This window comes from Acipenser ruthenus, chromosome 1 (genome assembly GCF_902713425.1).
Source record: "Acipenser ruthenus chromosome 1, fAciRut3.2 maternal haplotype, whole genome shotgun sequence".
Lineage (NCBI taxonomy): Eukaryota > Metazoa > Chordata > Actinopteri > Acipenseriformes > Acipenseridae > Acipenser > Acipenser ruthenus.
In genome coordinates, this window is record NC_081189.1 from 27,589,143 (window position 1) to 27,603,433 (window position 14,291).

Consider the following 14,291-nt stretch of genomic DNA (forward strand, 5'->3'; position numbering starts at 1 on the left):
TTTCGGTGATAGTATGATGAGAGACAAATTGTTTTTACTTTTATTGCAATAAACTTCAAAACTAATTATATAGTCTATCAAACTCTCAGACAAGGCTTGCATGTAGCTAGTTCTAATCAGCATGACAAGCGTTTTGTGATGGTCGTCCACTATGAAAGGCGCTATATAAAATAAGGAGTGATTGATTGATTGATTGTTTGATAGATTGATTCAGCACATGCCCTGGGATGCGTCACAGGTCATACAATTGGGTTATGTGTGTGAAAGGAGGTAGAGGGCTGGTTGAATTATAAAACACTCAACTTGTAAAGTTGGCAGTGAGGAGACATGGGGGAGCAGAGTGAAGCAATTCAAATGGGATTCTTTTTGAAAGAGCTGAGATAGGAGACAAGCAGGGTTTATGGTTTTGGGTGTAACTGTTACGTGATTTTCTGCACATAGGCTTGAAATGTGGTTGTAACGCTGGCATATATGGCATATATTCCGTATGTTGCTGTGACTGTGCTCAGATGTACCATCTCACTGACGCCAATACATCTCTGATGTGAGATAAGGCCTCAGAAACTAAACATCATCTCTGATGCCAGCTCAGGCATGCCATCTCTGATGCCAGAGGAGTGCTCAGAAACTATCTACTACTGACGCCATGGCTGAGATAATAACATTTAATCTGAAGCCTTTGAAGAGACAATACTCGTTGCTGTATTCAAAACTATTTTTGTTCTATGATGTTTCCACAATAACGACTTTGTTAGTTTTGACAATCTTTGTCCAGACTATTTTACTGTAAAGAAGACAAACCTTACACACACACACATTATATATATATATATATATATATATATATATATATATATATATATATATATATATATATTGGAGTGCAATTTAATTCTGTACAAAGTTAGAATCAGCAGAATGTTCCGAATGTGAAATACCCCATAGTGCAATATTATAAGGACCCTCTGTATCAGTGTGCACTGGTTATAGTCCTATTAAAAGTCTGCTATTATTCAAATGTTTCATAAATGTGTGTGAAATCTCCAATGATTCGGAATAATTTTGTTGAGCTAAATAGTCTGTATACGGCATATTAATAAATACATACTACCTCCAACCTCTAATGCCATTCACAATCTTTGGCATGACTAAAGACCCTATCAACTAAAACAAACCCCTTAATTTGCTTGTCATGTTATATAAATATTTAAAGATTCTCCTAAACTCCATACAGCTTTCCTTTGCTTGATGCTGTCTGTTTTCCCATTTTCCCAACCTTTTACAAAGTTGTTTTAATGAGTTCCTTCTTAATGCAGGGTATCCTTTTAACCAAGTTTATTTTCTATGTCTAATCCTTTATAATTCATCAGATCTTGTAAACTCCACTATCCTGTCAAGTTTATTTTTTCTACAAATGAATACAGAATAAACCTTTCCTTTTAGCTAAACATCTTGAGTCCCCAAGGGGCCTATTCTCTTTTGTATTTATTTATCGCGGGATTCCATTAGGGTTAAATATTTGCAGGATATTAAAGACATGCTTTCACTTTTAAAAACACTTGAAGGATACTAGTGGTACTGCGTTTAAAGATGAATCTCTGTATTGCAAAGTGTGTTCACATTGGACAGGGCAGAAAAAATCATATTGGCAGATGTTGATCATACTGGTCACAACAACAACTGTTGTATGGAGGATACAACAGCATGACTTCTAATGATGCAATGTTTCATAATAATGAGCCATTGACAGAACCCCAGCAATACTTTTTATATGTTGACAAATATACCAGTGGTGTAACAATGGCTCAAACCAAAAACAGTACACATTGGTAATCTATTGAAAAACCATTGTACCATATCAAATCTGTGTGCTATATGTATTTGCCATTGCTAACGATACTGTAGTCTGCTAATGGTTCTGTTAGGGTCTATTTATGATCTTATTAATTATTTATAAACCACAATATAACTGATGTGATTGATGATTGATAATGTAAATATTATGAAATTAGGTGGGCATTTTTTGTTATTCATAAAGAGTATGTTCAATCAATAAGGTCATATAATGTTTTATATGTTGTTTGTATGTAAGTTTCTGTGTCACATATAAAAAGGTCCACATAGAAAAAATAAAATACAGTTATTATTCCAGAAAGAGCAGTGTGATTGTGGGCAAGAGCAAACATCTACTCAGATTACGCAGGAAAAGAATGACTTCATATTATCCTTTACAAATCTAAAACATAATTGCTACGTAAAGGCACCAATCATCCTGAACTGTGTGCAAGAGGTGGACAACATAAACAGATAACACAGATCGTTTTTCCTCAGGAATTTAGATCTCACACTGGCGGCACTAAAAAGGGAAAACTTAAATCTGATTTTGTTTGGAACTTGAGTCAAAACCATTAGTTTTAGAAGCTACAGCTCAACTTTCATAATAATGAGTAGTTTCCCTCTAACAAGAGCTCCCAGAGTGAGCAGAAAGTTTGTTATACCTTGTTCTGTGATAAATAGGAGAATAAATAGTTTCATAGGAAAGGCCATAATTATCCATCGCTCTCAGTTTACAATTAGTTTTCTTTGACAGTTATGGTGGTAAATGCCAGCTTTAATCATGTGTTCAGGTTGAATTAGGCTCTGCCACGGCTGTAAGAGATCTAATCCTCTTTCTGTTCCTCTCATAATGAAATAATAATGCAAATTCATCACATTGATGGGATGTGACCCAAGTGAATTTAATTATAAGCTCCTGAAAGGGACAGATTATTTCTGGGTTGAGACCTGAGGTAATTTAAACCAGAAAAGAAGAAAAAAAAGGAGGAGGCCAGTGTGTAATATGGATTTAATTTGTATGAATGAGGCTTTATAATAAATAAGTCAAGCATAAGGTCCAAGTTAAGATGTAGGGAAATCTGCAAGGTAACCACTGTTTGAATTGTCACCCTCTAACTTCAAGGTTGGTAATTGTTCCAATAACAATTGCCGATCCTCCACAGCTGGCAAAAGAAAACCTTTTAATTCAACAATCCCTTATTTTGCTATTTGACTTGCACATAAAAAAAATAGACAGCAATGGCTGATAGATTATTTGAATGGTGAATATTAGGGCTTGTTCCACACAATAAATGTTCTCTATCCTTATGAAGTCACATTGTAAATAAATAAATAAATAAATAAATAAAGTAAATATGGAGACTTGTGTCCCCTTTCAGCTCAACAGAAGTATGCTATAACTTCATATTACACAAAAATAGACACTGCATTCTTTGTTAAAAATCAGCATAATTACCTTAAATTGCTTTTATAAAAAAACTTGTTAATTTAACTCTTTTAAAATGTCTGTTGTTTTACAAGTTCTTTAGCATTCCACGAGACAGAGGTTGAGAATGCAAAAGATTCTGATCCCAATAAAGGTCAGCTCTTGCAACCACATGCCTCTCTTCTGCACATCCGAAAGACAACAACCACCGGAATTGACCTGGAACTACGCTCCAGTTAAGTATGTGAGCCATCAACCATTGCTCTTATAATCATTTTTATTGGTCTATATTTGGTAAGCAATATGTAACCTATCACTAAAACATAGGCAAGTCCTTGTTCTAAAGTATTTGAGGTGGATAAATAAACTAGTATGGTATGGTGCAGTGAGTTTTGATTTGGGCGAATGAATGAATAAATTAATAAAGTAATATTTTTTAAAGCTGTGAAGGGAGTGCTGGTTTTCTGCTTACTACAGATTATGACCAAGGCACCCGAAGTGAATGTTATGAATGGAGATTCCAAATGTTTAATTTGAGTATGCCCTTGTGATCATTTATAGAGGAGTGATTGACATAAGTAAATTGGCTTCATAATCTTTTGAATACCTAAGATCCAATGTATAGAATGTAGCACTGGTGCAAGCCTTTTGCTAAATTCGGATGCATATCTTACAGATGAGCCTAATGGCTCAAGCTGTGAACAATACAACCAATATGGATGCAATATGTTATTAATGGCCCCTAGCAGGTAAGTTTATTATTTATTTGTGAAATACCATCAAGTCTATCCATTGTAACATTTAATGGTGAAATGCACAAATGTAACCTCAAATCATATGTATATATATATATATATATATATATATATATATATATATATATATATATATATTATTTAGGCATGTTTGCTTCCAGTTTCTGGACATTTTAATTAATATGAAATATAAAAAGCCAACAAAGGAAATAAAATACTGGTCAGCAATAATGACATTTTGTGACACCCAGTATTTGTTTCAGCTAACATGGCCAAAAAGAAATTGTCTAGACAAAAGTTTAACTTTAGATAGCTATTAACAAATTAGACCCCTTTGAAAATCTGGCCTATCATGTCTGTGACTTGATTTTTACATCAAAATAAAAAATCACTGAAAAAAACAAAACAATTAACCATTGGATTCAGCAAGTCTTTCTGACTACTGAAATTCCAAATTTAGCAGTCTAATTTGGTTGCTTGTGTAGCCAGGGCAACGATATCGCCGCAGAACTACAAACATGACTACCAGGAGCCCCTTCCCTTCTAAGGATGAAAGGGGACCTCCGGGGGATATAAATATAAAGTGTGCGAAAAGCCCCTGGCTTTTGGACCCAGGACTCTGGGAATAATGGACATACAATTGTGTATTGCAGGAAAATAAAAAAAGTATTTGTCTGTAACACTGGAGTGTGAGTGCTTGGGCTGTTTGAAAAGGTGGTCTGGGTTTATAAGCCAAATAACACAATGCAACACATTACAATTACCACTATACGATCCACGTTTCATTTTTATAATTATTATTATCATAGTCTTTAGTTTGATTTAAATAATGTGCACCGTTACGTAATTTTTTAGTTGGTATACCTGCTCTGCATGCGGAAGCTGTGCTTTTGTTAAAACACAGCAAGACTACCAATAGCCGTGCCCTACCTAAACGCAGGTACAGAGAAAGGGGGTTATACTTTCATTACCTCAGGCAATATAGCTACAATAGGAACTTTGACCTATAGCAGGGGTTTTCAACCGGGGGTACCCGTACCACTGGGGGTACTTCTAAGGACAAACAATAATTGTATAATACCATTATTAACTTTGTGGCCCACATGTGTAAATCCAAACAAATTAAAAGGATATGCGCTCCAGATAGATTAATCTACAGACGTAGAGAATCAGGCTCAGCTGTTAGTATTTGTTTCCTACATTTGTGAAAAGAATTTAGTTGAAGACTTTTTTTGTTGTCTACACTGCCTACACAAACAACAGTAGCAGATATTTAACCAGTACATAATCACGAAAGGCTTTGGCAGATGTATTTGATGAATAAACAGACTTAATGCACGCATGCAGGACCAGAGACTAATGTCATAGATCTCTGTCAAAATCAAAGGGTTCACGTCAAAAGCAGAACGATGGAATGAACGAGTCAGAATGAGAATAACAACGATGTTCACCTGCCTAACTGACCTCAATGATGGAGGATCTTAAGCGGTGGACATCTCAGACATAATCTGCTGCCATCTCACAGAGCTTGTTGCTCAGTTCAACGTGTGCTTCACTGAAATGGAAAAGTTTAAAAATCGGATCAGAGATCCATTTTCAAATGTTACCAATAAGGAAATATTGCACAGTCCAAATGTTAATGAATAGGACACACTGATTAAAAGGAGCAGAGCAATGACAGTTTTTTTTTACATCAGAAGTATCAGATCTGTGGACAAACCACTCCAGTTTAGGTTGGATATCTCAACTGAATACCCAGACCTTACCAGGAAAGCAATGAAAGTCTTGCTAAAGTTTACAACTACATGTTTATGTGAGTCTGGATTCTCTGCCTTGGCTGCTATTAAAACAAAGCACAGAGCAAGATTACACATGAATGATGAGATGAGAGTGTGTTTCTAACATCGTACCAAGGACTGACGAGCTATGCAAGATCCACCAGGCCCAGGTGTCCTCTTGAAATGCTCATTTTTAATGTTAATTATTTTTTGTTCTTGAGCTGAAACCTTCGGACAGAAGGGGTACAGCTTTAAAAAAAATAAAAGGTTGAAAACCCCTGACGTATAGGACAGCAGTGAAACAGGAACAAAGAAGCACTTTCACACCCCAGCAATTTAGTAGGGCTTACATGAGCACTTTTCTTGAGTAAAACATCCTTCACTACTGGAAAAGCTGATTTATATCTGTTTGCATGTACAGAAAGTCAAGCCTAGCATGAAAATCACAATCATTTAAGGCAGCCTTTCCTGCAGGATAGATGCCTAGTAAAGACTACTATTTCACTGTTTATCTTAAGACACCATTACATCCTGGCAGCTTAGGCTTTAAAAAAGAAAAACAGTGCTTCTTTTTTTAATATGTGGATCAGTCAGCAAACACACATTTTGAACCAACAAACCTGTGTAGAACAAGGACATTTTACAGCCATGTGTTTGTTGATTAGTATAATTAAAACATGTCTCTTTTGACATGTAAATGACCCTTGCCGTGGTATACATTTCATTACTATTATTTTTGGTTGTCAGAGTAAATGGCAACCTAATTTAAAATGAAGTAAGAATAGACAACTCTAACAAGTGTACTTTCTAGCAGGAACAATTGGAAGTAAAATACCACATCTAATGAAAATCAATTTCTCTAGAAAATCCTTTAATATTGTTATATTATTATACCTAAATAAAATTCTGGTGTATGAATCCTACAGTAAAATTATAATTTTGTTGATTTTACTATACAAATTAAAACTTGATTTATAAACTGAAATTATATTATTGTTGTCATACACCAAAAACATTTTTGTAAAAAAAGGAAATTTCACAGAATTTTATAAACAAAGCAAAATGCATAATCTCAATTTAATGAACAGGTTATTTTACTTAACTTTGAAACCTTGGTAGTAAACTGTGTAGATACAAATGCTTTTACATGAAAGTACATTTTAGCTAATAACTATGCTTTTTGGCACGAAAACGAACTGCAGAACAATGTGAAAAAATAGAATCCTTTTTAAATACCAATATACAGTAAGAAAAAAAATATGTACTCATAAATTATGTTCGTCAAGAATAATTGTATTTGGTGAAAGTAGCATCAAATGTATGAACATAATGAATTAATTCCAAGAGTAATTATAGATATGTATTGAAAACAAGCCTGTTATCATGCAAAGTACCTGAAAACATCAGTGCTAAAAACAATCAACAATCAATTTGTAGCTGCATATAGGTTGTATAAGGAACAGATGTAATTCCTACAAAAGGACTGTGACTCTATACAAGGCTGAACCTAATGGGAAAACTACGGTATCACCACCTCTGTTCTTGAGTGCCACTCTACTGACTGTATATTTCAGTACAGATATAGACACTTTAACACACCTGTTGAAGATTAGGAGAAATAAGCATTTAAAATGTGGAAAACACTGCCCTTGTTAAAGAAGCAAAATATGTATTAAAATCAGACAGATCTTTGTGAAATTCTGCATTGGGGTGTAAACTGATTTATGTTGCACTTGTATTTATTTTTAAATCATTTTCATGTTTTTAATTGCCACCAGGGTCACTGGGAGGTTATTATTATTATTTATTTATTAGCAAACACCCTTACCCAGGGCGACTTACGGTTCTATACAAAAATACATATCCAGAATTACAGTACAGTTAAGAGCAAGATACAAAATACAGTGACTTCAGTCCTAATAAAAGCAAATACAAAACACAGTACAATTTGATATCGGGGCAGTTCGACAGCAGATAGATACATCAGGGTTAGATACGAGTGCAAGTTAAATACCAAATACTACAGATTTGGTTAAGTGCAGGATTAAATACAGTAAAATAGGGAGAAGATAAGTGCAAGTTAAAGTGCATTAAAGGCAGAGTGTTATATTGTCCAGAAGGGAAGAGTTGAGTTTTACAGGTGTTGTCTGAAGAGGTGCATCTTGAGGAGGCGCTGGAAGGTGGTCAGGGACTGGGCAGTCCTGACATCCATAGGAAGGTCATTCCACCACTGCGGGGCGAGGGTGGAGAAGGAGTGTTCTCTGGAGGGAGGGGAGTTACAGCCAGGGGAGTTACAGCCAGGGGAGTTACAGCCCAGCCCAGCCCAGCCCAGCACAACTGTTGGGCTGTTGATGGATGGACAATGACACCTGTGCCTTCTACCAGTTCTGTTGTCAATTCAACGCTTGTCTTCTTTCTATTCCTTAAGGCAGGGGTCTCCAATCCTGGTCCTGGAGGGTCGGTGTCCCTCCTGGTTTTTGTTCCAACTATACCCTAAATGACTTAATTTGACTAATTAAGCATCTAATAAGCACTTAATTGGTCCAATTAAGTAATGTCAATTACAGATGATGTTTTTCTGTACTTGTTGATTATGCTTCGGATACCACACCTTGAAAATCAAGTGATGCAAAATTAATGTTTTCGGAAAACCGAATCAGAAAACTGATTTTCTTAAAACGTCACTTTTCTGTGTTTATCTGATTAACAATAGAAAATCTAATTAGAATTCAACTGTATTCATGGATTTTAGTTTCCAGAAAACACAGGATATTTTCGCATTCAAAGTACTGTAGTAGCCTAAGTATGATTTGAACAGACCGAATATTTCTTGAGACAGAACGGAGACCAATCCAATAACTCAAGTGCTTTATCGAAGTGTCAGGTCTTAAATTCAAAGATTAATATCCTACACCTCTATTCAGATCCCCCAAAATGGGCAATCAACCTTTCCAACAGCTCTTCCTGTTCTATATTACCAGTTTCTTTTGCAGACATTATTTTAAATTCTCACGTCATTTTAAAACTGGAAAACATTTGCTGCTTCAGTATGGGCTATTGACAAATACATGCAGACTTTAACAAATGTATTACTTTATCCCTAATTAGACAAATGGATGCATGCAGACTGACTACAGATTATTATTATTTTCTCTGTTTTCTAAAAACACGTGCAGGAGAAAAGGGTCAAAGTGTGCACATGCGCAGTGTGCGATTTCAATAAGTTTTCCGAAAAGTGTGTTTACATCATATACATTTTGTTAGTTTTTGGTATTTAATTGGAAATTTCTAGGTGCTGTTTTCCGAAAACTTACTTTCTGAATATTCTGAAACATTTTTGGAAAACTGTGTGTAGTGACGTCGGCTGGCTAGGACGTCACTTCCGAAAAAGAGAACTGAAGCGTGAGGGCAGATTTCCAGACGGATTCGTAGCGTCATGGTTAATAATATGAGGACTAGCAGTAGTGTGCAATTAAGAGGAATAATCACCAGCCTGGCTATGTTATAGACCATATAATAAATAGTTGTTCTGTTTGGGTTACCCTGGATAGAGTGTCGTTATTGTGGGGAATTACACTACGAGGAACACAAGATACAACATAAAATGGCGACGAGGATAAACAATTAGAAAACAAAAAAAAAAACAAAAAAAAAAAAAAACGGAAAACAAAGACAGCAGCGCTTACTACTCACAACATTGGATCGGGTGAAGTAAGAAGATTTTCAAGGTAAATATATATATATATAACAGAAGCAAACTACTTAATTATAAAACGCTGGAATAAACTAATCCAAGAAAAATGTCAGGCACAGTGGGGTCAGTTTCTCCGTTTGATGCTAACTCTCAGACTTGGGAAGAATATTGCGAGATATTAACTCATTTTTTCACTGCAAATGACATTGACGCTGCTGATAAAAAGAGAGCGATTCTACTGAGTGGCGTGGGGGCACAGACCTACAGTTTAATACGGAATCTACTGAGTCCTGAGAAACCGGGAGACAAATCGTTTGAAGATTTAGTCAAATTGCTACAAAACCACTATAATCCCAAACCAAGTGAAATTGTCGAAAGATTTAAATTTAATTCCAGGAACAGGAAAACTGATGAGACTGTGGGAGATTACGTAGCTGAATTAAGAAGGCTAGCTAAAGACTGTAACTATGGTGATGCACTGAGTCAAATGTTACGAGATAGACTTGTCTGTGGCATAAATGAGAACGCAATACAGAGAAGACTGCTGTCTGAATCGCAGTTAACATTTATTTCTGCCTTAAACATTGCCCAAGCTATGGAGTCTGCAAACAAAAATGTAAAGGACTTACAGTCACAGTTTAAAGATACAACCGACACGGGTGTCAGCGCGCAACAAGAGCAAGCACAGTCTACTGTAAACAAAGTGTTTACTAGCAGGCGACAGTATAAAATGCCAGCGCGCACTAATTGTTATCGATGTGGAGGTCTGCATAACTCAAACGAGTGTAGATTTAAGTTAGAAACGTGCTATAATTGTGGCATTAAAGGCCATATTAGCAGAGCTTGCAGAAACAAAGCAAGAGGAAGCCAAGACACGTCTCCAAGTGGGAAAGGGAAACGTCAATTTACTTCTAATGACACCCGCAGTGCTCTTCACATAGCAGAAGGGGGCGATACAGGAACAAACAAAGAAACAGAAGAGATATACACAATCTACAGTATAGTGAACATGGATATTCCAAAAGTAGATCCCTTTACCATGAAGCTTGATGTAAATGGAAGGCATGTAGAATTTGAAGTGGATACTGGCTGTAGTGTTACCATAATGAGCCAAGCAGCTTATTCTAAATTATGGAACAACAAACAAGCACCGGCATTAGGAAAGTGCACAATTAAATTAAAAACATACACAGGCCAGCTAGTGGATACTTTAGGAGCAGCTGTAGTGACAGTGACATACAAAGAAAAAGTCAATAAATTACCATTAGTGGTGGTGGCTACTTCAGGGCCAAATTTACTAGGCAGAGGGTGGCTTTCAAAGTTAGAAATGGATTGGAGAGTGTTACATCAATTGACACAAACAAGCTGTCAGAGGCTATGTGATGTGTTAGAAGTGCATGGAACTGTGTTTAAAGAGGAACTGGGCACCTTACAGGGAGCAAAAGCAAAAATATACGTTGACGGCAACACCAACCCCCGATTTTTCAAACCCAGATCAGTCCCCTATGCCATGAAGCCTAAAGTGGAAGCGGAGCTGGAACGACTGTTAAAGGAGAAGATTATAGAACCTGTGCAGTTTTCAAACTGGGCAGCGCCTATTGTACCTGTCTTGAAACCGGATGGCTCTGTGCGTATCTGTGGGGATTATAAACTCACTGTAAATAGAGTGTCCAAACTGGAGCAGTATCCAATCCCCAAGATTGAGGATTTATTTGCCATCCTGGCAGGGGGAGAGAGATTCACTAAACTAGACATGAGTCATGCATACCAACAGGTTGTATTAGATGAGGGGTCCAAGGAGTATGTGACCATAAATACCCATAAAGGACTGTTTAGATATAATCGGCTTCCCTTTGGTGTTTCTTCAGCACCTGCTATATTCCAGAGGACTATGGAGGGGTTGTTGCAGGGGATCCCTAACGTGGCCATATACCTAGATGATATCTTGGTCACAGGAAGCACAGAAAAGGAACACCTCCAGAGTTTGACAACAGTGTTAAGCAGGCTGGAAGCTGCAGGTCTGCGCCTTAAACGGAGTAAGTGTACTTTCCTCGAGAAAGAAGTGGTATTTCTAGGACACAAAATAGATGCCACAGGTTTGCACCCGGTGCAAGACAAAGTCAGGGCAATACAACAGGCCCCAGCTCCTAAGAATGTAACAGAATTAAAAGCATATCTGGGACTATTGAATTATTATAATAAATTCCTTCCCAGGGTATCAACACTGTTGACAGCCCTATATGTACTGTTACGCAAAGATGTGAAATGGATGTGGGGAGCTAAACAACAAGAAGCCTTTGAAGCATCAAAGAAACTGTTACAGTCATCGGATGTGCTAGTCCACTATGATGCAACTAAAGAGCTGATCTTGTCCTGCGATGCTTCACCATATGGAGTAGGGGCTGTTCTGTCGCACCGTATGCCTGAGGGGGTAGAAAAACCAATTGGATTTGTATCCAGAACATTGACAGAGGCAGAAAAGAATTATTCTCAGCTGGACAAAGAAGGTTTAGGAGTGATATTTGGAGTACAAAAGTTCCACAATTACATATATGGTCGACATTTTACAATCTGTACAGACCATAAGCCATTGATCACCCTATTAAATGAGATGAAAGCTGTCCCACAGATGGCATCACCCAGAATCCAGAGATGGGCAGTAACCTTAAGAGCATACGAATATACAATTCAGTATAAGCCCGGAAAAGATCATGGTAATGCAGATGCTTTTAGTCGCCTTCCGTTGCCAGAAAGCCCACCAGCAGGAAGGACTGAAGACAGAGTATTATTGATGGACCACTTGGACATGCCCCCGGTAACTGCATCACAAATTAGGGCGTGGATAGGGAAGGACCCAGTGCTGGCGAGAGTACGAGAATATGTGCTCAGAGGTTGGCCGGCACAAGTACATGAAACAGAGATGAGGCCCTTCTTTTCCAGAAAAGACGAATTGAGCGTACTAGATGGTTGCATACTCTGGGCAGCCAGGATGGTTATACCAAAACCAGGCCGAGTGCAAATCTTGAATCAGTTACACCAGGCTCACCCTGGGTCTACACGCATGAAAGGTCTAGCTCGAAGCTACGTTTGGTGGCCAAAAATAGACGAAGACATTGAAATGCAAATCAAAACTTGTGAAACATGCCAAATACACCAGAAAGCTCCAGCTCAAGCACCACTGCATCCTTGGGAGTGGCCCGATAAACCATGGAGAAGACTACATATCGATTATGCAGGCCCATTCCTAGGAAAAATGTTCCTAGTGATAATAGACGCACATTCAAAATGGATAGATGTTTACCCTTCCAATACATCGACAGCTTCAGCAACAATAGAGAAACTTCGTCACAGCTTCAGTACACATGGATTACCAGAAACCATAGTGTCGGACAATGGCACTGCTTTCCTCAGTTCAGAGTTTCAAGGCTTTATGAAAGCAAATGGCATTAGTCATGTAACAACAGCGCCTTACCATCCCGCATCTAATGGTTTAGCAGAGAGGGCTGTGCAAACTGTGAAAGAATATTTGAAGAAAACACCAGGAAACACTGTGGAAGTAAAATTGGCCAGAGCGTTGTTTAGTTACAGGATTACACCACAATCAACAACAGGCTTGTCTCCGGCTGAAATGCTCATGGGAAGAAAATTACGATCTACACTGGATCTTCTACAGCCTGACTTAAAAAGGAAAATTCAGAAGAGACAACTGCGAGTCAAAGAAAGACATGACAAACATGCCAAGCTCAGAACATTTGAGCGAGGAGATCTGGTTTATGTCAGGAACTTTGGACCAGGGGAAAGGTGGATTTCAGCGATCGTGCAAGATTCAACAGGTCCTGTTTCATATACTGCTAAATTAGGAAATGGACAAATAGTGAGACGCCATGTGGATCAAGTCCGAGAGAGAGAAAAAAAACACACCCCTGAGGAAAGTCCAGCAGTTATTCCAATAGACCAAGAGATAACTACAGAGTCAGGAAGCACCACATTGCAGGGAGAACGGTTAGGTACTGAGATGAGGTCACCAGAAAGGGCTGAGCAACAAACTGCACCAGAGGATCTTCACAGAGATGGTCAAAGCAGGAATCCTGGAGAGACATCTGTAAATAGTTCTATGCAACAGGAAGTACCAAGACATTCAGTGAGGACGAGAATTCCTCCAAATTATCTCAAGGACTATGTTAATTAGATATTCACGGACGAGATAGTAGTAGCAACTTTAGAAGGGAGGAAGTGTAGTGACGTCGGCTGGCTAGGACGTCACTTCCGAAAAAGAGAACTGAAGCGTGAGGGCAGATTTCCAGACGGATTCGTAGCGTCATGGTTAATAATATGAGGACTAGCAGTAGTGTGCAATTAAGAGGAATAATCACCAGCCTGGCTATGTTATAGACCATATAATAAATAGTTGTTCTGTTTGGGTTACCCTGGATAGAGTGTCGTTATTGTGGGGAATTACACTACGAGGAACACAAGATACAACACTGTGTTTACATGACTTTTGATATCGGAATTCGTTTTACATAAACTTAGTTTTATGTAAACTTAGTTTTCCGAAAAATATCGGAATTCTTATGCTCATGTAAATGCACTGAATGTTTTCCCTTCTTTATGCAAGTCAAGGTTGTTATAATAGTAGAAGACACTAGTGGAGGCTTTGAGTAAATTGTTGATGCTCATAATGCATCAGAGTAGAAAAATGCAACATGTCTAAGACTTTTGCACAGCAGTGTATATATTTTGACTAAAATAAAACAGATGTTTGAGAATGAAATGTATTTACATTTCTCAGTTATTCTTCT

At 37.6% G+C, this 14,291-nt stretch overlaps 1 protein-coding gene across 1 annotated transcript; it reads left to right on the plus strand.

Moving 5' to 3' along the window:
- Nucleotides 1-9,155: 9,155 nt before the first annotated feature.
- Nucleotides 9,156-13,962, plus strand: LOC131736957 (uncharacterized protein K02A2.6-like). The gene has a single exon (XM_059022982.1). The coding sequence runs from the start codon at nt 9,596-9,598 to the stop codon at nt 13,676-13,678; it is 4,083 nt and encodes a 1,360-aa protein (XP_058878965.1). The 5' UTR covers nt 9,156-9,595; the 3' UTR covers nt 13,679-13,962.
- Nucleotides 13,963-14,291: the final 329 nt, after the last annotated feature.

Excerpts from the sequence above, each read along its gene's own strand:
- LOC131736957 (XM_059022982.1), top strand. The coding sequence starts at position 9,596 with ATGTCAGGCACAGTGGGGTCAGTTTCTCCGTTTGATGCTAACTCTCAG.